The following is a 26,044-nucleotide window of genomic DNA, read 5'->3' on the forward strand; positions in this document are numbered from 1 at the left end:
ATCATTTTCTTGAATATCACTGTGACAAGAGTTCAGCAGATAACAATATTAAGTTTGTTTTGTGCAAACATACTTTGAGACATAACACAAAATTGCTATGAATGTTTAACCTTGGACTTTGAAATGTGTCTAATAAACGGGTTTCTATAACTTTCACTCTGGACCAAAGATCCATCTTTAATGAACTGACATTTATTGCGATAGTATAGATCAATAAAGTAAATCTCAAAGTAATTATGATAACATTTTTCGGCTATATCATCCAACCCTAGTACGGGCAAGTTAAAACAGACAAGACCTTTGAAAATTACAGTTTCTCTCTGTGACTTCTTGTAATTTCTAGTTAGCAGCACGTTCAGAAACTAACCAAACAACTTTAGAGTGATTCAGTTTCCTGTTTACATCAACAAGCACATTCCTAGTGTACCTGAACGGATACAGCAGTCCAGTAGGTGGAGTTCACGCACCTTTAAAATGGTGCGTGAGCAAAAGCAAAAGTGCACAAGCAAAAGTGCAAAAGACGAAGCAACAGAAGAATTTGATATGGAGCTGAAACATTTGTCTGGACACAGATGTTTTCATCTTGAAAACACTGTAATTTAATGAAAACATAGTAGTATGGATGTAGCCAGATACCCAGAAAAAAACTGGGAGCTGGTCTGGAGTGAATTCACTGTGCCACAGCAGACTGAAACTGTCTGGTCTGCTGCCCTGGGAATGAGAGGGAGTTACTGAGGCTGACCAACTTTAGCCACCACAGAATCCTGTCCAAAACACTGGTAACAGGAAAAAAAAAAATGTGGAAAATATGGCAAGAATCTAGAAGTTCTGGTAATGCAAGAGCCAGGAGAGCTCCAAATATCACACGACCCAGGAATGCCAATGGTGCCAGTTTTGGGCCATCAGAGTTCACTTATTTCAACATCCTCCAGAAGTCTTTTATAAACAAATTAGCAATGCTGAATTCGCTACCCGCAGCCTCTGAAATGCAGTTTTTCCCAGTACGTAGATCAATGTAAACTGGATGTCTTTGGGTTTGTCTGCCAGTTTAAAACACATGTTGTTTTGCCATTTTTAAGCCAAATCGTAGGACAAAATTTAGATCACTAATGGCTGTAGCCTCAGAGATACTACACAGGACAATGAAAACTGATTCTAGCCACATCAAGAGAGTCCTACTGTAGCAAGACATCAGACGAAACAGGGAAAAACAGCAGCTTTCCTCCACCCAGCAGTCAAAAGCACGCCGCTGTATGTATTATTGCTGTATTATTCACAATCTATCAACTTAGTGGCAGCAATTGCACACGTTTAAGAAATGACTTTTAAAAGGCACCCAGTTCAGTCATCGCACAAAAAAGACGATGAGCTCAGTCTTCAAACGGAAACATCCAGAGATTCATTTTTTCTCTTTTAACGCACTGATGCACCGCTTACATCAGCAATGAAATATTCATGAACACTGGTCTCAAACACATACAGTATATAACACACCAGCAACTGATACTGTCAACAGACGTGATGAATTCCACTTCCTTGATAGTTGACCTAGAAAGAAAAAACACCCTGTGTTTTAGAGCTTGTGTCGCTCGACTGTCAAGCTCACGCTCAAGAACTTTGAGGACTTCCATGAAAAGTTATGAACAGAGGGAGACCTTGACAAGGCTGTCACATCAATAAAACAAACGGCCCGACACCCCGAAAGAACAAACACTCTGTTTTTTTTAAAGTGTACCAGGCAAGAAAATAAACTGTTATCTCTATAGCACATTTAGGAAACATATTTCTGCTAAGTTGGCAGGTTACCACATTACTTGGAACATTCAGACACAAATAAGCACCTCCTAAGAGTGCAGTGTATGAGGAGAGAACAGCTTGGAGCGTGATTGGAAGCCCTGACACGCTCTGGAAAATGAATTTCAGGTGCAACAAAACACAATAAAGGGAAGATAGGGAGGTGTTTATTTGTTGGCTTTATATTAACGTCAACTACTTTAAGCCAAACACACAAAGAACCTAAGAACTCGGTGCACTGCAACTTCTGGAAACGCACACAAGGAACGCATCTCTGTCAGTTTATCGACACATGTGCCGCAAATACACACAAGACAATCAAATGCAGAAATGTGCTGTGAAGAGCACAGGCAGCAAAAGTGTTTCCAGGGGACAAATAAGAAAGTGGTCAATGTTCACTCTGTGACTTTTATGAAGTTACTGACGTTGAATGTTGGAAAATGAGCCGAAATTTAATTTCTTACCGATGTCGTCTCTGTCACTCGCAAATGTTTTCGGTTTCATTGTGTTGAATATTGAACACATTAGTGAAGAAAGTTCCTCCATTTGCTAGCGTTTAGTCGACTTCCATGCATGTTATTGTTTTTATTTTTGTTTGTAGAAAACTTTTGAGAAGTACAGAGATCTTGAAAAGCCACAGGCCACCATTAGATTTGTTGTTTTAGCAATGCGAAAATAAAGTATAATTATTTCTTTATTTACTTTATCTAGAAAATATGGAAAACATTAGGGATGGGACACATTCTCTTTCGATGTGATAATCGATATGCCAGGGCAAATATCGATATTTTATTTAAATTAATTAATTAATTCATTCATTATAAATTAAGGCGCTCTTAAGTAAACAGTCCCTTGGATGGAAGTTACTTGGTTTACAGCCAGATAATGGTGGAGAAAGCTACATTAAAAGATGCTCCATCCACGTTCAAAACATAGACTTTATGCACTTTCTTCCCTATGTTGTGAATACATCACAACACTGCACTTTTAACTTTTCAAGTTTTCTTCAGTTAGACAGATATCACGTTGTATCGCTATACGATTGTCTCGCAATATACGGACAGATACACAGAATCGTTGTATCATGACATTATTGGTATCGTGGACCAATAATATCACATCGCATGAGGTACCCTGTGATTCCCACCCCTAGAAAACATGTATGCAGTTTTATTTTTAGAAAATATGATAAGCTTCTACAGGTTAAAAAAAAAAAAGAGTAGTAGAACCTTAAATAACATTACTGGTAAAAACCTGCGTTTGTTCAACTGTTTCACTTCGACAAATATCTGCTGTGAAAAGGGTTTATTTTGGACACGCTTGAGCACTAATTACACATGTTGTTTGAGTTAAACTCAGTGACAGCTCGTTAATATACCAGACCAAACTTCATTCCAATACAAACGTCGACGATCACAGAACTTGACAGGCAAAAACAACAAACGCTGGTCATGCGCCAAGACTTAATTATTTGGGTTCAGTGACCTTGGCTGGACCAGCCTCCTTGAAATAGTCTTTCAACAAATAAGACTGTCCATAATGATGACATCCTGTTCAGCGTGCCTGAACGCAAAACTACTGAGAAGGTGTTTCCAAACTGCTCCCGACATACATCACAGACAAAAACTTCATATTATCAGCATTTTAATGATTATCGTCCATCTGTCTGTCCGATTGTATTACCGGACATTCAACAGACTTCCAAATTCTGAATCTGTCTTTGATGAAAAACCAAAAGAGCAAATCCACAACAAAGTTTCGACAAACTACCTGCGGAAAAAAAGGTGACAGCTGAGCCGCAAATACAGTAAATCAGTTGTTTCCCATGTGGTTCGTGTCAATAAAGTTCAAGTCCCCACCCATGAGGTTTCAAATTGTCATGGGTTTATTCTCCATCAAGCTTCTACACCGCAAGAATGACGTCTGGGACGGCCCCACAGGAGACACATTTTGTACTGTGTTAAACATGATCCTCAGGGTAACAAATAGAAAAACCAGTTTTCCCTGCCTTTTCTTTCCTATGTAGCTAAACTAAGCCTGAAAACAACACAACAAAACCTGATCTACAATCTCAATACAGCATCTCAAATTCGCCACAGCGCAGACAGACGGACGGACGGACACCTCAATACTGCAAATCTGTTACAACTTAGCGGGACTCCTATTACAAAGAAGAAGAAGGAGAAGAAAAAAAAAATCACTTGCAGCCATCATAAAAAGAAGCTCCACCCAAATGCTGCATTCCTCCCACACTGCTGCCTCCATTAGGCCAGTTACAGGCTTTTAAATGTTCACCTCATTGTTTTCATTGTAGAAGGGCTTATCAGATCTAAGCCTGCGTGCCCTTTTCAAAAACCACACCACAAAACGACTGCTCCGCCTCCCAGGTTGTCCTCTGTGTGTGTGTGTGAGTGAGAGGACGCCAGGTCAAACAGACCTGGTCACACAGGAGTGTTCCGTCCTCCGTGACATGTTAACAAGCAAAAAACAACTCCATCCACAGATAAAAAACACTTTCCTCTAACAAAACAACACTGAACGATAAAAGGTCACTTCAGCGGGATGCATGGAAGACCTCAGGGTTTCATCACGTACTGACAACAGCATAAAAGGTCTTTAGCATTGTTTTGCACAGATTTGGTACAATTTAAAGGAGCAGGGAAGCTGGTTTGGTTTGAAGGCTGCCCAGACTTATCTCATGGCCACCAGAGCAGATGGTAAAGTGCATTGTTTAACTAATTACAATTTAGTCGCTCTAACCAACTTCCCCCCCGAGGATTAATAACGTATTTCTGATTCTGATAAGAGCCAAATTAATTGTCTTCATTCCTTGAAGTGATGTATTAATCCCTCCCATTTACATTAGCAGTGTTTATATAGGGATTACATGTAAAAGCTTACTTAGTTTTATTTGGCATGGACGTTGTTGCCCAATGAGCAGCACAAAATATGAACCACGGCCAAACCTTCTCACTGCGACTGAATTAAACATAAACATGGGGGAAAAAATCAAGTAAACTGGTATTTTTTTCCCCTGAAACACGCTGACATTTATCAGCGGTTAGGGTTTAATTTACATTTTTGCAAAGCTTTAAAATATATCATCTTAAGGCTTAAGTATGTGTCTGTTGTACCGTGTGTGGTGATTTTGGTTTTAGCCACTTTCATGCCTTTTTAAATTGACAAATACAACGATTTGAAATGAACTGAATTGAACTGAAATAGGTAGCGAATACCTATAAGGTCTGTGGCGCCCCCTCTTTCCAAATGGTTAGTGTGAAATATGGCAACTGCTATCTGGTCCTTGTAGTCAAAAAGGTTGGAAACCATTGGACTGGACTGCACTGCACTGGTTTGGGACAAACCTTTTATTTACTTATTTACTCTAATCTACTACTTTGTTTTGGTCAGGCTGGCTGTGCAAGGGTAATGAATTAATGATCTTTTAATGAATTAAACTGACAGCTCTTCTGTCTATTTTAGATATGTCCTGTACAGGGCATTCCCAAACATAATACCTGGGCCTTATCTACATGATAAGAACTGACAGAAATGACAGAACTTTCCCAACATGACCGCTTACTTTTTTTGTTTTTAGTAAACAATGCATTGCTTTAAGAAATGCCTTCACACATATGAAACCCACTAGAACGACTTTAAATGCTGTAGTATATACACTGTACCCTCAGGCCGGTCGTAAAAGACACCGTTATGTCAGAAAACCTGAATGTCTGTCAACCCTGGCCAAGGTTCAGCTCGCTTTGGGGCGACACTCTACAGGACCGGAACACGAGGATGCTACTATAAACTGTTAAATATGACAGTGCTGTTGACATACTTTGTTTTGCAGTACAATAGGTACAAGTATTCGCTTTAAGGTCTGAATGAATATGCTATGTCTGAAACTATAAATGGTGGAATAACGTCTGTATTTTACATCGTCAAATTCATGTAGTATCATATTGATTAGACCATTAATCATCCCGATTTTTTTCTTCTCAATACTATTTAGTATACATAGATACTAACAAACCAGTGGTTGTTTCATGTGTTCAAGTGAAAACCTCAACTGTTTCTGTTTGTTGAAAAGAGAACCGGAGCATTCCTTGGGTTATTATTATCGCATATGCACAAAAAGTTGTTTTTCCCATTTCAGAACCAACATTCTTTAAATGCCTCAAACTTCCCTCCGTCTGTTGTGTGTGACCGCACGAGCGTGCGTGTACATACATGTGAGCAAAAAGCCAAAGGGGTGCCTGTCCATGTATTTGCATGTCCCCTCTGCACATCTGGCGCTTGTTACAGCCCCTGTGACCTGTGTGTGGTTGGGCTCCGTCCCAGCCCCCCATCCACCCACCCGCCGCCCGTGGTCGAGCAGAGTAATAACTGAGTGCTGCTGCACTCCCCAGGAACCCTGACAACATGGGTGTTCATTCCTCTGCTCTGGGCGGGAGTGGCCTCCTGCTGACCATCCTCGGACATCCTTCTCCACAGACACCGATTCATCAATATACTGTTTTTGTCTTGAGCTACAGCCTCACTCCTACTTTTCACACCATATTTTCATTGAATTAACACAAAAAAAACTGAATTTCAAGTATGCTAGCCCAGCCAGAAATGACAAATATACACCCATATCAGAATGTAACTTTGACTTATTTATACAAACCGACCATGGTGTTTTAGCCAGCTGTTCTTCTGAACTCTTTAAATCCAATTTCCATAACATCATCCGACAAAATCTTCATTCAAATAGGTTTAAGATGAAGAATGTGCGAGATGAGATTTACACGTTCCACTTTGAATTATCATTCAATGAGACATAAAAATGAGACTGCATTGTAGCTGGCAGCCATCGCCGCTCTTCGCTGTAGGATTAGGACATTTCAAAGGAGGTAAATATGATTGACCGTGAGCAGGTCCAGCCAAAATCAATAAATACATAAGAGCAAATGCACATTTGATGTCAGCCGATGTGCTTTAAAGCACATGTGACGCACACAGAGGGAAGTCTCAGGCGATTCTGGGAGTTCTACAGAAATATATTTGCAGATGAAGCGAGTAAGTCGATCAAAACACTGCACTCCTAACTGTTTATATCAATTTATTTTTAAACATAAGCCATTGGAACGTGTATTTGTTTGGGTTTTTTGCATTTCCATTAGGAAATAGTACAAAAATAACCAGCCCTGTTTTGGCAGCCTACCCTTAAGGTAGCACAGTAAAATGGTAGGGTGTGGTCCAGGTGGAGCCAGACTGGCTACACCCACAACAGTCAGCTGATTGGACGACAGAAAAAGCGTCACTCCCTTGCGACTGGCGTTCCTTCAACACCCGCAGTCTCTACTGATAAAACATCTTGACATCTTGATTGTGTCGGTGACTGCTGTTCGACGCCGTCGCACCGTTATGACGTCACTGTGTGTGTACTGTGTGTGTTTACCATCTTTTATAAAGACATTTAAAGTCTTATAAAATGTAGTCAACATCTTTTTCCCCCGCTACCTCTATTCTTATTTTGTTTCCTTCGAACTGCAATGACCGTGGAATTCCTGTAGTCCATAAGTAACACGCTATTGACAAATTTGAGCACTTAAACAAGATTGGAGATTCTACAAGGTTGGCCACATTTGTCTGAAAATGCAATGTCTGCTAGTGTAAATACTGCAGTGAGAGCAATCGAGGCTCACCTTGTGCCGTTATTGGATTTCTGAAATGCTGTGTCAGCTCTTTTACTTCCTGAAACTATTTACAAAGATTTCCTATAAATTGTTTTACATTGATTCGAGGAATGAGAACATGACATACACTGCAGGTTTCCTGACAGATTTAAACAGATTAAACCTTTCAAAACAACTTTGTCCCAGCCAATTTGAGAACGCAGACACCGACAACACAATTATTGTGTCAGCTACAGTGTTTTACGGCAGTAATCAGTGTGATTTCGGCGTGTAGCGGCTCCACGTTCATTCGCCTCGACACGGGAGTCTCCAGCAGAGCAGACACGATACGCTTTTAACTTTCAAAGGAAACCACCTGCACCAAGATCTGGTCAGCTTAGTGAGAGAGGCTGGAGCGCGGAATGAAGGGAGCCTCTTTTATTGAACAAAAACAGAAGGACCAAAGGCAGTGAGACCAAAGCCACTGCAGAAATGAACCGCTCTGGTGCAGATGAACCATCCTGAGATGAAAAACAATGCAGTCATCTGTGGATGAAAAAGCCTGGCCTCTTAATGAGTCCGGAATACCAGTAACTGGGCCAAGAATCCAACAGTTCTGACTGAACTGGGTGTGCAGCGTTATCATTACTGCACTTCAAAGCCGCGCCATCTCTACAGGACACGCTTCACCGACTGTATGGAGCTGTGCACTCCGCTCCAGCCATCAACTCTCATTGGCTTAAGTAGGACAGAGCCACAGTGCACACGGAGTGGTCCGTTAAAGATTAATGAAGATACTGCACAAGTTAACCAGCTCACAAAACATGCTTACACATTATAAAATATTTAGATGTGGCAATCTATAAAGCCGGGGGCTGTGCTTGACTCTAAGACCCGGGAAAGGCCCTCAGGGTGCATAGCAACGGAAACGGCAACGCTGTCTTGACAGCAGGTGAGCGTCAGGGCAAATGTGGATATATTAATGAATAAATGAAGGCAGTAAAACAGCCAGTTTCACTCGCCGGGCATCGCTGCTTCATGTCTCCTCACGGTGGCGCTGCTCAAAGGGGAAACTTGGGCAAAAAAACAGAATAATGGTGGAGAAAGCTACGTTAAGAGATGCTGTTTCCTTATTAACGTGATGTGTCGCTATAAATATATTTATTACAACATATTTAATATATTTATTACAGAATCGTATGTATTGCGTATCATATCGCGAGGAACCCCGTGATCCCCACCCCTAGAGCTGAAACAATTGATCGATTATTAAATGAATCGTCAACCATTTTGATCATCGATTAATCGGTTTGAAGCTTTTTTTAATGATAAAAACAAGACTTCCGATTGTTTCAGCTTCTTAAACGTGAATATTTTCTTCATTTCTTTGCTCCATACGACAAAGAAAACATCAAACCTGAATCACTTTGGTTTGGGGACAAAACGAGACATTGGAGGACGTCATCATTTCCAGGTTTGACAAACACTGATCAACACTCTTCTGTACAGGTTTTCTGACATTTTATGGGCCAAACGATTACTCGATTAATCGTGCAAATAATCCACATATTAATCAATTATGAAAATAATCGTTCGTTGCAGCTCCACCCACCCCTAATGGCCTGTATATCAGAAACTATTATGCACACTAAACGAAGAGGGCAAAATCATATAACACAGAAATTTAAAAAAGGTCCTATGTGGAAACTTTGTAACAAACTGAGAACTCCGCTGGTGTTGTTGAAGCTTCAATCTCACCAATATTGTTAATAATAACAATAGCTGTTAAGCTCTCTGCATTTGTTTAATCAGTTGGTGACATTTTGTCACCTTCACACAGACTTCTGTGCAAAGCGTTAACACTTGACCTTCTTTTTATACATTGCCATTAAAGAGAATTGTATTTTTATTGTTTTATCACCCAACCATGTGTGAATTTAATCCTGATGGGACTTTTATGAGGGTGTTGAATCGTGGTTTTTTTTTTTGGAGTATGATTTGCGTTTGGTGGTAAAGCAGCTCACACAAAAGACGAAGCACCTGTGTGCGGAGCTGCTGCTCTGAGCGCTCAGCGCGCAGCGTCTTCTCACATCGTTTCTGTGCTTTCTGTATCCTGTCAGATGGTTTTCCAACTTCACTTCCCCATTTCCCTACTGTTAACTGCATCGGTTCTCCAGAGTCCAATTATGACTCCTTACCTGCAGTTGCTCATTTCTTGTTTTTTTTAAATGTTACAGTGGATGTTACCGTGCAATTAAGTTTGAACTGTAATAATCCCAGTCCTCAGCAGAGAACACAGGACAAAATGCTGCATCCAAACTGCTGCATCCAAACTGCTGCATATTTATTTCAAAACACATCCCATCTGCTTGGGTACATTACCTGCTCGCTATCAGAGTTTCTGAGCACCTCACACAGAGAAGTTTGGCATTGTTTTAGTCTGAAAACATTCAGAAAGGAGGGAGGAAGTTATACATATTTGCCTTTTGTGATTTCTTGGGTGAAAGTGACACCCTCCGTTTCTGCGGATTCTGATACAGATAGACCTACATTAAACACTGCTGGCACTACTTTTGTTTGAAAACTCCAGGGATGGGTTTTAGTTTGGACAAGCAAAAACACAGACTTCTAGAAATGATGATTCAGCTGCTTCCTGATTGGTTGTTTTCAGTGACAACTTTGCTGTGAATTTAACACTCTTTCATTTTCAGTTTCACCTCGTCTTTGGTCTCATGACAGACATCCTTTTGCTTCATTTTCAAAACGGTTGTATTAAGGAGAAAATCCTTGAATTTAAGAAGCTGAAACAACCAGAAATCTTGTGTTAATCATGAAAAAAGCTTCAAACAGATAAACCGATGATCAAAATAGCAGATTCATCGAGTACTTGTTTCAGCTCTAGATTTAGCCTCAGTTAACTTCAGCATGGAAAGAAGAACAAAGTCAATTTAACATGATTCACGCAAAAAAAAGCAACAGGAAGACAACAGGAAGCTCTTGTGTAATTATTTTGACACTGCGTGCATAGTAATGTCCAGTGAACCATTTATGCGAGCAAATTAACGACAGGGTACCTGCTCTAAATGTTCATCCATGTAAATGTGGTGTAAAAGCATGTAAATTATACCCCATTATGTCCATAAGAGGATTAAACGCTGTAAAGAAAGATACTGTAAGTAATGAGAATTTTTTTTTACGGAGTGTTGGGCTGAATAAAAGTGCAGGAGAAAAGCAACCAAGTGTGGAACAAAAAAAGATTAGAAGTTCATTCCTCCACCATCTCTCCAACTGAGAACAAAAAAAAGTGTAGAGTAGATTAAAGTGAACTTCTTAGAGAGGCTACTTTAAAATGCAATGCTGCAGCTGATAGAAGAGTGCCATTTCATATAATCCATCAGAAGTACAGATAATATCCATCTCCTCTGCTCTCCCTTTAATCTCGTGCTGAACAGAATATTAATAGTTGCTATGAGAAAGCCAAACCTCTTCAGAAAAAAGACTTCAGAAATCTGCACATTAGAGCGAGAGACACACAGGCCAAGACGGTGCCATGGGAGTACAGCGAGGGCCACGACACAATCCTTCCTAACATGCAAAGCCCTGCAGAGGACCAGGGGAACAAGCTCTGACGGCATCTGGTCTCAGATGAACACAGCAGCCGTTTTTCAAATCCACCACCGGCAACAGAAACCACCGTTCAAAGGAGGAGGGGAAGTGACAGGTTTCTGAGAAACGCTAGGTTTTTAACTTTAGTTGCTACATTTCCTCTTCGGAAGGAAATGCATTTATTCTGCGTACACAAACAGAACTGTTTGTTGCATCCGTCGTCAAAAATGTGGCCCCGTTTACACCTGGCATTGGAATGCATTTTCTGTGATCAGATAGCGATGTTTCCCAGAGTGGGAACCAGTTATGCATTTCATAACGTGGGTGGAGGAAGCAGGAAATGCAAACATTTTATTGAAAATGATGCAGTAAACAGAAGAGAACACTTCCTTGACAAACCAGCTTTCGTCCAGGTAGTCTTAGGCCACAGGTTTAAGTTGCCTTTGCGTAATTGTGAATGCACTTGTCGCAAATTACCGTGCCGCAGCCTCGCCTTTGTTTTGAAAGAGTGTCGTCTTTAACTGAGATTAGCACCACAAAGACAAAGGCAGAGGCAGAATTGTTGTCATTCCATGTTGTAAAGAGGGAGTTAAGTAAAGAGCATCTTAGCCACTTCATCAGTGAGGGAACTTTCATGAGCTGAATACAAGAGGGAGTCGATGGTGAACGCCTCGGGCCATAGACACAAAGGCACGATGCTTCAACACATGACTGACCTACAAATATTAAATGAAGAATTATAAAAGAGCTCTCCATACAATACTACTTTTTACGCCGCTGACAGGCAGCCACATCAAATGAGAAGAGGAAGCTTTTTGTTGCATCAGTGACCTCTACTGATTCATTCTTCAATCCCGTCTTTCATCTACCCGATCCTATTCACAGATAAAAGACCAGAAGAATTCCATACAGTTCTTCTTGTTTCTCTCGCTCATCCTCGTCAAATCACTTCTCACGACTACGCCGACGCCTTAGATTTGTTCAAAAACCACAACGTGACGGAGGTGAAACCGAAAACACTCAAAAAATTTCCCCTTAAAAAAAAACAAAAAACACTACAACACAAGTCTGATGATGTGGGCAAGAAAAGGTCTTTAAAATGTAAAATAACCATCCGCAGATGCAAGTTGGCAGTTAATACCCATTAACCGCTGAGTGAGTCAGCCGTTTTTTTTTATTTTATTACTTTAAGTTAGTTTTAATTATTCCCCTTTTTCTAAAATGGCCCTATTATGCTAATACGGTGATACGTTTCCACATCACATGGTCACACAGTTTTTTTCTTCTTTATTTGAAAGCACATCATCTGCTTCTTTTAAGGAACATTAATATCAATATTCAGCGCTGCCGTCGTCTGTGTCATAAACGAAGGGAAGAATTTTAAAGTCGGGTGGAGGAAGTTGGTGCTGGAGTGAGTTACGGTTTCACACAATTCTGTCACTCAACATTTACTGTAGCATTTCATTACCGACAAGCGAGCGACCCCGGAGTCCAACTGGCTGTGTTTATTTTTGATTAATCGATACCGACAAACAAAAGGCACAGACTTTAATCCCCTGACACAGAGCTCACACCCACAGAAAGCAGATGTGTATCTTAACGTCCACGATACCAATAATAATCACAACGAGATTCTCCATTTATTCACAACATCGAGAACAAAAGTGGATAAAGTCTGTGTATTGAACGCGGGGGGAGCATCTCTTAAAGGTGACATAGAATGCTTGTATCACACATATATGTTAGTTATGGAGGTCTACTTACATATATTACCTTGTTTTCATGATTAAAAACCTCCTAATCGCTGCAAACGAGCCGATCAAAATATCTCCTCACTGATGCTCTCGTCAGCCGCGCTGTTTCAGACCAAAACCACACCCCCAGAATGTGGACTGTGTTGTGATTGGCCAGCCAACGAGAGCTTTCCCACTGTCCTGTGATTGGCCAGGTACCTGGAAGTGACGTAATAGATAGGCCAGCTCTCAGATACACAGCTCCCCCTCTGGCACGGTGGATGCTCTGCATCTCAGCAGCTACAACGAGAGTAGTTCTTCTTCTTCTGCGGTTGAATGTACGCAACCGGATGTGCCCGGACTAGTGCCCGCACCGGGAGGCGCTACGGTGGTGAGAGGAGTGGTGAGGATTTCTTATGACGACATCAATCTACGGAAGTGCCGATCCGCTTCGCAGAGCCCAGGAAAACAATACAACACTATTTTCTCAGCAGTGGCTGAACTGTTGTTCTGAAACTTTAGGGTTTCATAAACGAGGTAATGATGCAGATACACACACACAAACGCAGCTTTAATTGGAGCTTCCGGTCTATGTGGCCTTTAAACTCCCTCTTCTTCGGCCAGGTAACTTCCACCCAAGTTAACATAACCATTCAACCATTCACTCACACACCTACAGTCAATTTAGAGGGTCCAATTTACCCAATCCCCATGTTTTTGAACTGTGGGAGGAAGCCGGAGAGAACATGCAAACTCCAAGCAGAGAGGCCCTTGTGCTTCTTACTGCAAAGGCAAGAGCGCCAACCACTACAAAACAAACAAATCAAAATAAAAATCAGAGTACATGCAAACATGAGCCGCCAGCCTGTTGGTGCAGGCAGCTAATCCCTAATAGCTAACATCTCCTTCAATCACAACAATGTGATCATAATCATGTTTGTCAACCAACACTAAAGTTGCCAGCCACGGTAATGAGACAGCGGCACTAAGCGCCGAGCCCTCGCGTTGCTGCTCTTTAATCATCGCTCGCGCAGACACCTTCCCGACAAAGCGCTCAGTGTGTCGTGATGACGAGACATAAAACCACCCCGACACATTTATGGTGGAGGTTGTATGGATGCTATAGTGTGAGCACAGCGGCGGCGGCGGGAATAAAAACAACCATCGCAGGAGCTATAAAACCTGCCCAGCTGCATTCTTTGATCCTCCCCTCAAAGCCTCCCGCCTGACTCCAACACCTGCACACAGTCAGACACACGGCTACACGCACGGCTACACGCACGGCCTCGCAGCACAGACACGCCGCGTCTGGCAAATCTCGCTCTCCATCAGCTGCAGGCAAAAAAAGGGAAGCAGGTATAAAGGCTTTGTTCGCTCGCAGCTCTGAAGTAACACAGCTTTGTTTTCATCAGTGAACGCTGATGGTTCTCAGCACCGGGAGAGGAGAGCATCTCTACTGCAGTCGTCACTTATTGTTTGAGCTCAACTTTAAAAAGTGAATGAACAGCAGATTCATCAAGGACACGCCGAAGGCCAAACACACGCCACGGATATTGTTCAGACACAGTTTTTGGTGTTTTGGGCTTCAACTTACAATTATTTCCATAAATTATTCATTTATGGAGTTTGACAAACGCTGATCAGCGTTTTCTGATATTTTATGGACCAAACGATTACTCAATTAATCGTGAAAGTAATCGATTGAAAATATATGCCAATACAGAGTTGTTTTAAATCTACCCAATTTGAAAAAATGTTTTTACTTCAACTATATGACCTCGACCTAAGCTAGAACCAAAGAATCCAGACATATTATCAAAATGACATTAAATGTTCCATTTTCTGTCAATCCAAGATTCTGATTCCTCGTGTTTCCACCACGGGACAGTTTGAAATGGTCAAGCCCTCGCAAGGGAGTGACGCTATCGTGTCGTCCAATCAGCTGACGGTCGTGGGTCGAGCTCCACCCGTACTTTACAATTACTCTGGTAGCCCAAGGAAAGGGTATCGAAAAAATGGAAAGATTGGGGCCGGGTTATTTTGGTAGTATTCCTAAGGCAAATGCAGCAAAACCATGTGAATTTTATCTATTTATATTTACATTTTCACACGTCAGGAGACTCCTGCAGTGAGGGAGCAGCTTTGAACAAGCACAGTGCTGTTCTCCTCCTGAGCAGTGAATAGGTGCCTGTGTCAGGAATTTCAGTTTGATATTTAGCATCAATGGTCACGTTAGGATAAACGGGAGGTAAATGTCAAGCGGTGAAAAATGATTGCTGTGTACTTTTCCGTCGAGAAACACACACACTTGGTTCAGAAAAACTTACTCCAGTGTAGAAATGTAACTCTTTAATAAGGAGGATAAGTGGATTCAGTAAATACCTGGAACATCTGTTTTCACTCGAGTACGTGTTTCGCATTGGAGGGAGCTAAAGGCTAGGTCTTCGTTTAAAAGGGACCCTCTGCTCTGACAATTTCTTGAACGTCTTACTGTCAAAACTAGTCAATCTCACTCTGGTTTGCCTCCTTCAAATTATCACAATACTGTTTTTAAACAAGTTGCTGACACAACAGGCCGAACCATCTTCAGGGTGTAGTTAGGTTGGAATCGTCTGGATTCCCCCGCCATTCGCAGCCAATACATAGTTAAAGGATTTAAGTGTGTAGGATTACTCATTAGTCTGCTGCACGATGTGATTCAGAGCACAAATAACATTCCTGGTCATGACCAGTGGGACCAAAGTGAAATCCCTGGAAAAGCTGCCGTTGCTGCGTGTGAGACGGCTGTGATTCATTGAGTCAAATACAAAAAAACGCATATATTTAGCATGAGAACTAAGCTCAGAGGCGATATACGATATACTTTTTTTTTTTTTTGTTAAGCGCTGTGACAGAACATCACTAATTGTGCCTGAATGTCTTATGGTCTGTTGAGGGATTTAAAAATGACTTTTACTACTGTTTAAATAATAAAAAAGTCACTGGTAGAAAATAGTCTGGTGTTTGTTTGATGATATAAATGAGAGTGCAAGTGCAAGGTTTTCTCTATGGAAACTGGAAACAGGGTATAAACAGGGTATTTACATGCTTTACAAGGTCTGTATTTAAAAAAGAGAATCCACTGAATGGTTAGAGCTCTGAGTTTATTGCAAATGAAGGTCTATGAGACACACGACATATTAAAAGAATAAAAAACCTAGCCTACCCCTTTAAGATCTACCGACTCAGGGCAGACAGTCGAGCCCAGAGATCAGACCAATATTGTGAAGCAGCTTCTAGCGGTTTATATGCTGCATATGCTTATACAAGTGGAACTCTTTCCATTTGTAATCTTTTGCTGAATTCAATTTGATTCTCAATCCTTTTTTTGTTTCTCATTTAGCACAGATGGGTCTGCCATTTTTTTACTGGGTTTTGTTCAATTGTGTTTTTTATTATGTATTTATTGTCTCTTAAATGTTTGTAATTTTGGTTTTATGTGAAGCACATTGAGTTGCTATACAAATAAAGCTGCCTTGCAGTACTGTTACACAAGACTTGAGATGTAATTTACACTGTCAAAAGGGGGAAGTCAAAGAATACAGATCTATAATTAAATATCAATGCAGTAAACGTTCTTTTTAAAATGAGGTCAGTTCATGATAGACAGGAGTCTGTCAAAGGTGAAGTAGGTTTGAGAAGTATTAACATATAGATACAATATTTGAGGTATGTCACAAACAGGTCGACCAATATAGGTGTTTCTATGGTGCGGCAGATTTCCAATAAATTAATGCCAATTTTTTTGGACCTGTAAATGTTGTTATGTCTAAAATGAGGAAGTAGGTGCCGTCACCCATGACATAAAAATATAATATAAAAAAAAAAATATAACATCTTTTAGGGACTAGTTAAGATTTACGTGTATACAGTATGACTTAGCAAAAAAGACGTTTTCTTTGAAATGATTTGTTTACAGATATGGCTGTAAAAAATACTCACTACATTATGCACAACGTTGGTTTTGTCACAATATACCATCTTTAAACAGTGCATCCCCATTGTAAAAACATTCACCAACACTTGTTATTGTCATGCGGAAAATGCATGAGTGGGGAAGCAAACAACCAGCATAACGAAAAACTAATGTGTTGCTCTGTGTGCATCAGTCAAACCAGACAAAACCAAAGATACAATGACAAGACATTAATACTGGTTTCCACAGCAGTTTTTAAATTACTCATCTGAGATATTCTATGTGAAAGAGTGGAAGTGTTTTGTGTGTAAATAGGCCAAAAGTTTTATTTACTTACATGTCCGTGGTTGATGAATCCATGTTTATTGGCAATTTGATCGGCTACCTCCTGGCCTCCGGGAATGTGAACGGCCCACGTGTTGGTGTAGACGTTCCCACCCAGTGCTGGTTCCAGCCCAGAAACCAGCAGGACCAACATAGGCCCAAATAGCAACTCCAGCAGCCTAAGCCTGTGGCCTTCAGAGGGCGACGGAGAGCCAGAAGCCATTGATTCTCAGAGTACAGTGCGGGGTCTGAGCAGACGGGTCGGGTTGCCCACAGTGTGTGTGCAGCTGCGCTGGGAGACAAAGACGGGGACGGTCACGGCTCACCTGATGGAAAAATAAACAAAAGAAAATGAATACATTACATTTACAAAAGTTCAATACAATCAGTCCAATACTGGTCAAAATCACTGGATCGTATATCGAGGAAAAAGAAACCCTAAATATCACATAAACGCATCATTAACCACAGTCTCTAAAAAATAAAAAGCAATAACAGCATTTGAAGTTATGGTGTAATTTAAAAAGTAAGTGATCTAAATATTTGATAAACTTCATCCATAATATATGATATCAGATATGGGAAGACTCTCGTGATGAAGATATCGGTAGCGTATCAGACATGGAAAACTGGTATCAATTGGGGGTGGTAAACGCCAGAGACACCAGGAAAGAATATAAAACACGACATTGCAAAATAGTATTTGCCAAACCATTTATTGCAATATATTCACAACAATAGTGAGAATGAATCCTTGCCACCATCTAGGGGACTGATTTTTTTTTTTTTATGCTAATCCACAAAAAGGGTAACTTCTTCTTCCCTGACCCTCTTTTTGGGGTCCCTGCTCGAAAAATACAAGCTTGGTGTGAATTATCTTCCAGAAGTGTAAGCATCATTGTAAAATATTGCATTTTAAAAGTAAATATCACCTTAAAATTATGCAGTAGGAGCTTGAAAACTCAAGGATGTCATGTAACAACATGTGGACATGAGTTGTGCAAAGTCTGATGAGTTATGCACATCCAGCAACAACAGAAATCTCACACTCTTACAGGATTATAGTAATGGGCACAGGATATCTCAGCAGGTCAAGCTGGCACCACATTGGCCAAGACTCCCTACAGGCATATGCTAGTTCCACAGGAAGTAGTGAGCAAGACTCAAGTCCAGACTTGATGTTGTGGTCAGACACCCATAAGCCAAGACTGGTGTCAACACTCATGTGGGAACATGGTAGAAGACACTTGCGAAAGGAAAATGCTTAGGTATCGCGGGTCGACAGAGGAGGTGGAGAAGTGTGGTTGGAAAACAGGACTACGCCCTGGATGCTGAGTCTTACTATGAGGATGAGTAGCCACTCAAGGGCGGAGCTGATACGCCTGAGGCAGCAGTCGTGGATCTGCTGAATGAGTGCGACCACGGAGAGAACATGCACAGTGTCCAGAGAGAGAAAAATGATGACCTACAGTTGCTCTATCGTAATATGCCGACTGTCCAGTGATCGCCAAGCCATAACAAAACACATCTAAAACACAATCTTACAAATAAAACAAAGCAATACATCATGGGATAGAGTATCCACAGGGAGAAAACTCAGAGTTCAGGTCATGGTGAAATTATTTATGGACACAATTTTGTCTCTAAGCTCTGCTGTTGATTTAAGCCAGGAAGGTCAGCTGCGCCAAAAGTCTGTTAGGACAATTATCCAAAGTGCTAACACCATTAAAATCCTGAGTTTAGTGGACCGCATTGATTACAGTGCTAATCATAGTGTATGCAGTCACATTTGTTCTCCGGATTCAAGTATACTTTGAGGCAGGGCTTCTCTAGTAATTTTGCAGGTAATAGCCCTCCTGTAATGGCACGGTCTCCAGGGTTAGCCATGCGGTGGACAAAATGGAGAGTTTCAAAACGCTGTGCCATCATGCCACACTCCAGAAGACCAAACAAGCTCTCCTCTGAATTTCCAGGGAAACTTTGTTGTGAAGCAACAATGTATTTTTAAGTGGCTGCAGCAGCTATTACCACAACTTTTGACTATCATCAGTGACGGGGAAAATTAGACAGTCAAATATGGTTCAACAGCTGTGACTCTGCACTGAAAAACACCTCGTCTCCAGCTGAGGACAATTTGTGTCCCCCACTGCCTCATGTCGTCCAAACGTTACATGAAAACTCACCAAAATTTCACGTGTCAATTAATCTATTGTTTAATTAATTGATGAAATTGGTGTTTAGTCAATAAAAGTTGGCCTCCAATGTCTTATTGTGTTAGGGCTGTAAAATTTTACTGAATATTGATTGTCAACTATTTTAATAATGTATTAATTTGTTTGAGTAGGGTTTTTTTTTTAATAATTACAACACATTTTCACATGTGAATAATTTCTGGTTTCTTTGCTCCACATGATAAAGAAATCATGTTCTCAAACAAGTTTGGACAATTTGCTATCTGAAAATATCTGAAATAACACAACTGAATAACTTTGGATAAAACAAGACTTAAAGGGTTTTAGAAACAGAAATAGACCACAAAACTAATTGATTAATCAAGAAAATTATGGATTTCGTTGGTCACAGCTGTAGTTTCACCCTAAGGAACATTTGTCTAGCAATAAGGTTTGTGTTGCGGTTTGTTTGTGGCCTACCAGCCTACTCAACAGGGACTACACCAAACACGATGTTTGTTAACATTATTAATTACATGGGCAGTTCTGGGACAAGAGTATACCGTATCCATTCTGGCAAGCAAATGTTTTGTTGTGCTTCTGTGTCGTGAGTCTTTCAGAATTAATCACTGGAAGTGTTTTGTTATCCTGGGTTCACCTGTAGAAGTTTCTGAATTCTGGTGTCAGCTGAGGTGTGCTGCTGCAGAGATAAATAAAACATTCAGAAAAAAAAAAAAGTTGTTTTCTTCAGAAAGAAAAAAGAGAAAGAAATGGAGAAGCAAAAAAAAAAATCTGTCAAACAGCCCAGAATTACAGCTGTCACAGACACTGAGCTCAGAGAGAGTCTGAAAGATGTCGAGTCCCTGAGACTTGAAAAAATCATTCTGGGAAAATGTTTCACTGTCGACTCAATCAGCTGACTGATGATTACACTGTCTGAGAAAGCGAGCCGAGAACAGACTTCCAACTAAAGAAAAAGTATTTAGCCCAAGTTTTGCATAGACAGCTACTTTCGGAAGCATGGAAACATCTGTATCATTAAAAAAAATCCCTGTTTTACTGCTGTTCTGTACAGAGCACAGCGTGCACTGATTAACAGTGTACAAGGGAAAAACAGCAGTGGTGGTGTGTTTCTGTCAATACAACACAAATAAAACGATTTAGCTCCATATGCCATATTGACAAAAAACAACTTTTCCGTGTACATTCACACTTGAGAAAAGTTACTTCAGACATTTAGTATGTCAGTTAATTCAGATATACTGATAGAAAACAACATTTTCAACATAGATCTTCATCAAATTGCCCCAATAGAGAATGTATTGTCAAATAATGTGTAAAAAATGCCTGACATTTATCGTTTTTCAATTTCTCAATCTTCTTGACCACATTAAAACTTCATTACCAAGTCATAAAAACTAGCTGTTAACTTCTTCAATAGTCACAACTAAAACAAAGATTGCAAAAGACAAACTTCTGTTGGTTGAGTCATGCTGTGAAAACCAGGAACTATCAGGTTTAGTCAACTGCAGCTCAAATCGATATTTATAACCCTTGGACCTTTTGCAATTCAGAGACACCTGCATTTTGTCTTTGTTGTTTTTTTACAACACAATGTACTAAGTAAGTAAGTTAACAGTACATGTGTAAAAGGGTGTAGACAGACTTGACATGGTGCGTCATCAAACACCCGCACAGATAAAGTCATTTTTATTATCTCTGCCATGGAGGTCATGTTGTTGGGCTGGGTATTAACGCTCATTTCCCTGAATCGCTCGTTTGTGTACCAATTTTGTTTGGTTCTGAAAGATTTTCACTGAACAAATGCTGCCAATTGTACACAATTTGAATCTCTAATGAACCTCTAACCTGGTGCATCATTAAAAATCATCAAACTAGTTATATTAATGCACATTTTGTTTAATATGACCATACAGTGCAACACTGTCAAAGCTTGGCAGCTTGGCCTGCATCCACACCCTCTTTGGAAGGCGTGATATTATGTTGTTTTGTGACAATGGAGAACAAAACAAACTAAAACTGTTCTCCTGAGCAACAATCACGACAACAACACATGTGAGAAACTAAGTAACAAAGAATCTGCAGACTACAGCTGTTGGTTTAGCTGTTAGCTTAGCAAGAGACTATCGCAGTTGAAGCTTTATGGTTGCAATAGTCCATTTGTTTACATTCATTGATATTTATGGTCATTCGGATAGAGATTAAAAAGCAAACAAAGCAGACTTGGTGGTTCTGCACCGTCTAAGTGCTTCCTCCGGTTAGTCTGGATCTGAGCTGGCATGTCAAGCTGCCAACCCATGCCAGGCATTTAAAACAGAAGATATTCACTCCATAGACATGCAATAACAGCTGACTTCAGATCAGGGGCAGCTTAACATGCTTAAAAGCATGTTGTTTTCTGCCCTGAAGTTAAAAACCACCAAGGCTGCAACCGATATGATGTCATTTAAATTGCCTCCAAATCCGTAAGTATCTGATCTCTCTAATGCATACCAAATTTCGTTCAAATCTGAGTCCCAGTCCAAAGTCAAGTGTCTCTCAAAGAAAACAAACACTCTGCTCTGCAAAGCCTGTTCTACCAATAATTAAAACACAGTAGAGTGGATTCACAACAATAACAAATACAAAAAAAAAGACTGTGTCTGTGTGTCACTCACTCAACTCTGTCCTCAGTCCTTTGATGCAACAAGTAAACAGCAGGTGAAAATGTCCAAAGCTCTGTTTGAGTTTGAGACTCAGTCTGGTATTTAAGTCCATACACCGATGACCTCATCTGGACACTCAACCACTCAGTTTTCTTCTCGTCAGCATGAAAACCCCACACTGTGCTCAACTACTTCACTGCTGGAGGGAAACAAAGCAGACGGCAAACGTCGCACTCACAGTGGTCTTTAGTGTCACCAAAGTAAATGACACCATATGTCACACTGCAATAACGGAGACTGCAATGGAAAATACAATGTCAAATCATAATTAGCCAAGTGCCATTAACCCCAAAGGACTATACCATTATTATTTTTACCAAACTTGTCAGGAAATCTTTCTAGATTAAAAAAAAATAAAAAAAGTTGACACCTCATTGGTTTATTATTTACATTTTAAATGAGATAAAAACCAGTCACACGCATTTATGCCAAACGACCCAATTGTTGGAAAAAAAAGTCGAAACAGCGGCTTCATACCAAATGGCCCAAAATGTCCAATATTATCCTCCAATAATCAGCCAGGCTGATAATGAATTGACCTTTATAAAAAAAAGACTATAACAATATTGAACATAGTTATCAATATGCCAGAAATATAAAAGAGTACCAACTAAAAAAATAGAGGTATTTTCTCACATCCCACCAAGTGACACAAATACAGATATTTATAAAATGATAAGGACCTTTGAAATGATGCTGTTTTCTATTGGAAATTGTAGTTAATTTAGTTTTTAGTTCAGATGTTTAATGACTCTCCAAAAAACGTATTTCAACATATTTTACTTTGTCAGCCTCCCTCTACACTCTACACCAGAGATAAGAACAACAACATGTGTGAAGTCCATTAAGGAAATTTGCACAACATGGAACACGAAAACTACTGGGAAGTCATGCAAATTACAAGTAACATGCTTTGCATAAAAGAGAAGTTTAGCTTTCATTTGGTCCACGCAAGAGGCTTCACAGCATTATTTAATATCCAATGACAATCGGCAACTCATCCGTCAGGTAGAATTACGGTTAGATTTACTTGAGACACCATCAGAACAAGAAGATCCAATCATATCTAAACATAACTTCTGCTGTGGTACTGTGTTTAGTTACACTAACTTTTTTCATACAATGTATTCAAGTGAATTTAGCTTTCAGAAAATGTGTGACGCAGATAATGAGAGTGTTTGTTGCAATATGACACTAAAAATGTGACTCAGTCTCTCATAGTGGCTGTGAAAAGGTTCATGGAAACCAGATTAATGGCAAGTTCACGTGTCAAAGTTCCCTTCAATAATGTACTTGTTGAATGTTCTACTAAAACTGTCAAAGGCATGTGCTTTTTCGATTAAAAATCTATCACAGATTGTAACAGAATTTTCACAAATTGAGGACATCTAATGTCAAACTCATCTCAAAATTGTATGTTCCTTAGCCAAGAGTGAAATCCAAAGTGTCAACAGCACATACAGTACCATGAAAAGACATGAGACAGTTTTCTACTAGAATCTATAATAGCAAACCAAATTCTCAAAAAAGGTCAATTTTATTAAAATGTCAAAGTTTACCCCAATATCGTATATGCCTCAACCTAAGTGTTCACTGTAATAACAAGAGTATGACCAAATACTGTGAGGAAACATGAACCAATTTTCCACCATAATCAATTACAAATTTTTGCCACATTTTCCAAAAAATTAAATCTAGTGTCAAAGCCAATCTTCCACTAGAATTTATGACACATTTTAACCACATTTTCCAAAAAAGGTGAGAAATTTCAACTGAAGGCGGGCTATTGATGACATTTAATGTCAAAGCTGTGGTTGTCGTCACAAGAGTATGAGGAAGAAGCACCAACAGCATACACAATGCTGAGAGAAGACAAGCCAGAATTTAAAAAATATTTTGTAAGATAGATTTGCTGTAGATTTCAACCAAAACCAATGAAAACACTTGATGGCTTCTAATAACAAAGCTTAGCCCAATATCATGTGTAACTTAGAGTGTTCACTGTTGTAACAAGAATATGAACAAAAGAGCTATGAGCGTTCAGGGTTATAAGCAAGTTTTCTATTCAAATCCAGCTCAAATTTGAATAGAATTTGAAATTTAGCTAATCTTATAAGGTAAACCAGATAATTGTCAAAGCTCAACTCCGTACTGTACATGCCTTAGCCTCAGTGTTGCCTGTCATCACAAGAGTATGAGGAAATGTGTCAAGAGCATAGACAGTGCTGAGGGAAGACAAGCCAGTTTTCTTTTACAATCTCAAATTTTAAAGAATTTTAAAAAGAATTTGATTAGATATCCACCAATATCATATGTAACTTAGCCTGAGTGTTTACTGGTGTAACAAGAGTATGAACAAAATAGCCATGAACATTCACAGTGCTACAAGAATGCAAGCAGGGTTTTCTATTAAAATCCATCTCAAGTTCTCACAGAATTTTGAAATGTTGGTTAAAACCTCAGTACTGTACGTGCCTTAGTCTGTTTTCTCACTGCCAAAACAAGAGAATACAGTGCGTTCAACACCATTCTCACAGTGCTGTGAGAAGACAAGCCAAGTTTTCCACCACAAATGTCTCTAATCTACAAAACAACAGTGAGATATTTAAACGGACGACACCTAAAGTCAAAGTTAGCCCCAACATTGTACGTGCCTGAAGCCCGAGTGTTCACTGCTGGAACAAGAGTACAGAGATCCTGAGAGAGGACATGGAAGAACAGAGATCAGCACAGGAAGGAGGAAAACTTCTCCCCCTCAGGCCTGAAGCGCCCAGCACTTTAGGAGCTGAAGTTGGGGGCTTAACATGCATCAGCTGACTCACCTCACAAGTTAAAGTCCGTGACAACAACACGTAGTCATAATGTGGGGCTCGGAGCAGCGGCAGGAGTGGATCCGATGGAGACTCCTCCACTGGACAAATGTCTCTGGAGCTGCACTGGAGTAGTGCTTCTGCTGCTGTTGCTGCTGCGTTTAAAACGCAAACTTGACGCCGCGGTAGGCTGACCTGCTCCGTCTCTCAGGTGCCTCCCCCTTTTCTCTCCTCTCATCCGCCCCTGACGAACATTTCCAAACCTAGCCGCGCTTCTCTCGCATTGTTTTACTCCTCACTTCCTCTGACCTGCGTGGTTCACTACGACCACCAGGTTTTTTTTCTAAATAAAACCAAACAACCACAGAAACCAGAGGCGGCGCAGTCGACGTCACCTCGACGTGTGTATGTGTGTGTGTATGTGCTTAAGCGTGTGAAATCTCCCCCCTCCCCCTTTCGAGTACCTATATACACACAAACTAAACAAAAACCGGGATCAACACAACAAACACGAGGTCCCCGTAGCCCCGCACTCGGTCCCCGCGTGACCGCTAAACTAGAATAAGTGTGGGGTAAAAGCTGCCGGGGGAGCAGACGAAAAAACTTACACACGTATCAGTTTTAAGCAGCTTGTGCTCACATCCTGCTCGAGCAGCAGCTTCTCGGTGCCTCACACCGCGGCGTCAGAAGCGACGACGGCGCCGTGAAGCGACAAAAACACCGACAGCGGACGGCAGCTGGCTATAAATAGTCATGATAGCCATCCACAGTGAACCCGCTGAGTGATCCGTACAAGCCTCAGGAAATACGTCACGGCCGTGGTCAAAGTGGGGATGCTAGAGGAACACCTACTTAACGGGCAGCGGCGCTACTGCACTGCCACCCGCTGCTGGCAAGCGGAACTGCACCCGTAGTCAGAAACAAGAGAGGAGCTGGATAGAGGAAAACACACACAAAAAACTACACTGTATGTAAAAAAGAAAGAAAGAAGAAGAAAAGCCCCATTACTCCCTCTGAAAAGAAAGAAAAGAAAAGCATATTTCAAATACATATATACACACACACATATATATATATATATATATATATACATACATACACATATACATATATTATAGCATGCCATTCAGGAAATTAATTTAAGATATATTAAATTCTGAAAATATACATAAAGTCTGAATATATATAATGAAAGTTTGAACATATATATAATTAAAGTTTGAATATATAATGAAAGTCTGAATACATATTCAGACTTTTTTAAT

General features: G+C 40.3%; 1 protein-coding gene across 3 annotated transcripts in view; it reads right to left on the reverse strand.

Moving 5' to 3' along the window:
• furina (furin (paired basic amino acid cleaving enzyme) a) overlaps positions 1-25,579 on the reverse strand; it is a 96,164-nt gene extending 70,585 nt beyond the window's left edge. The window contains exons 1-2 of one of the 3 annotated variants that reach the window (XM_058628787.1): positions 25,388-25,579; positions 17,086-17,398 (exon numbers count right to left, since the gene is read on the reverse strand). In XM_058628787.1, coding sequence (XP_058484770.1) covers positions 17,086-17,295 — 210 coding nt within the window. In that variant the 5' untranslated portion in view covers positions 17,296-17,398; positions 25,388-25,579. The other 2 variants (XM_058628786.1, XM_058628788.1) reach the window with 2 other exon arrangements.
• Between the last annotated feature and the right edge of the window lie 465 nt (positions 25,580-26,044).

The sequence above is a fragment of the Solea solea genome, chromosome 5 (assembly GCF_958295425.1).
Source record: "Solea solea chromosome 5, fSolSol10.1, whole genome shotgun sequence".
NCBI lineage: Eukaryota > Metazoa > Chordata > Actinopteri > Pleuronectiformes > Soleidae > Solea > Solea solea.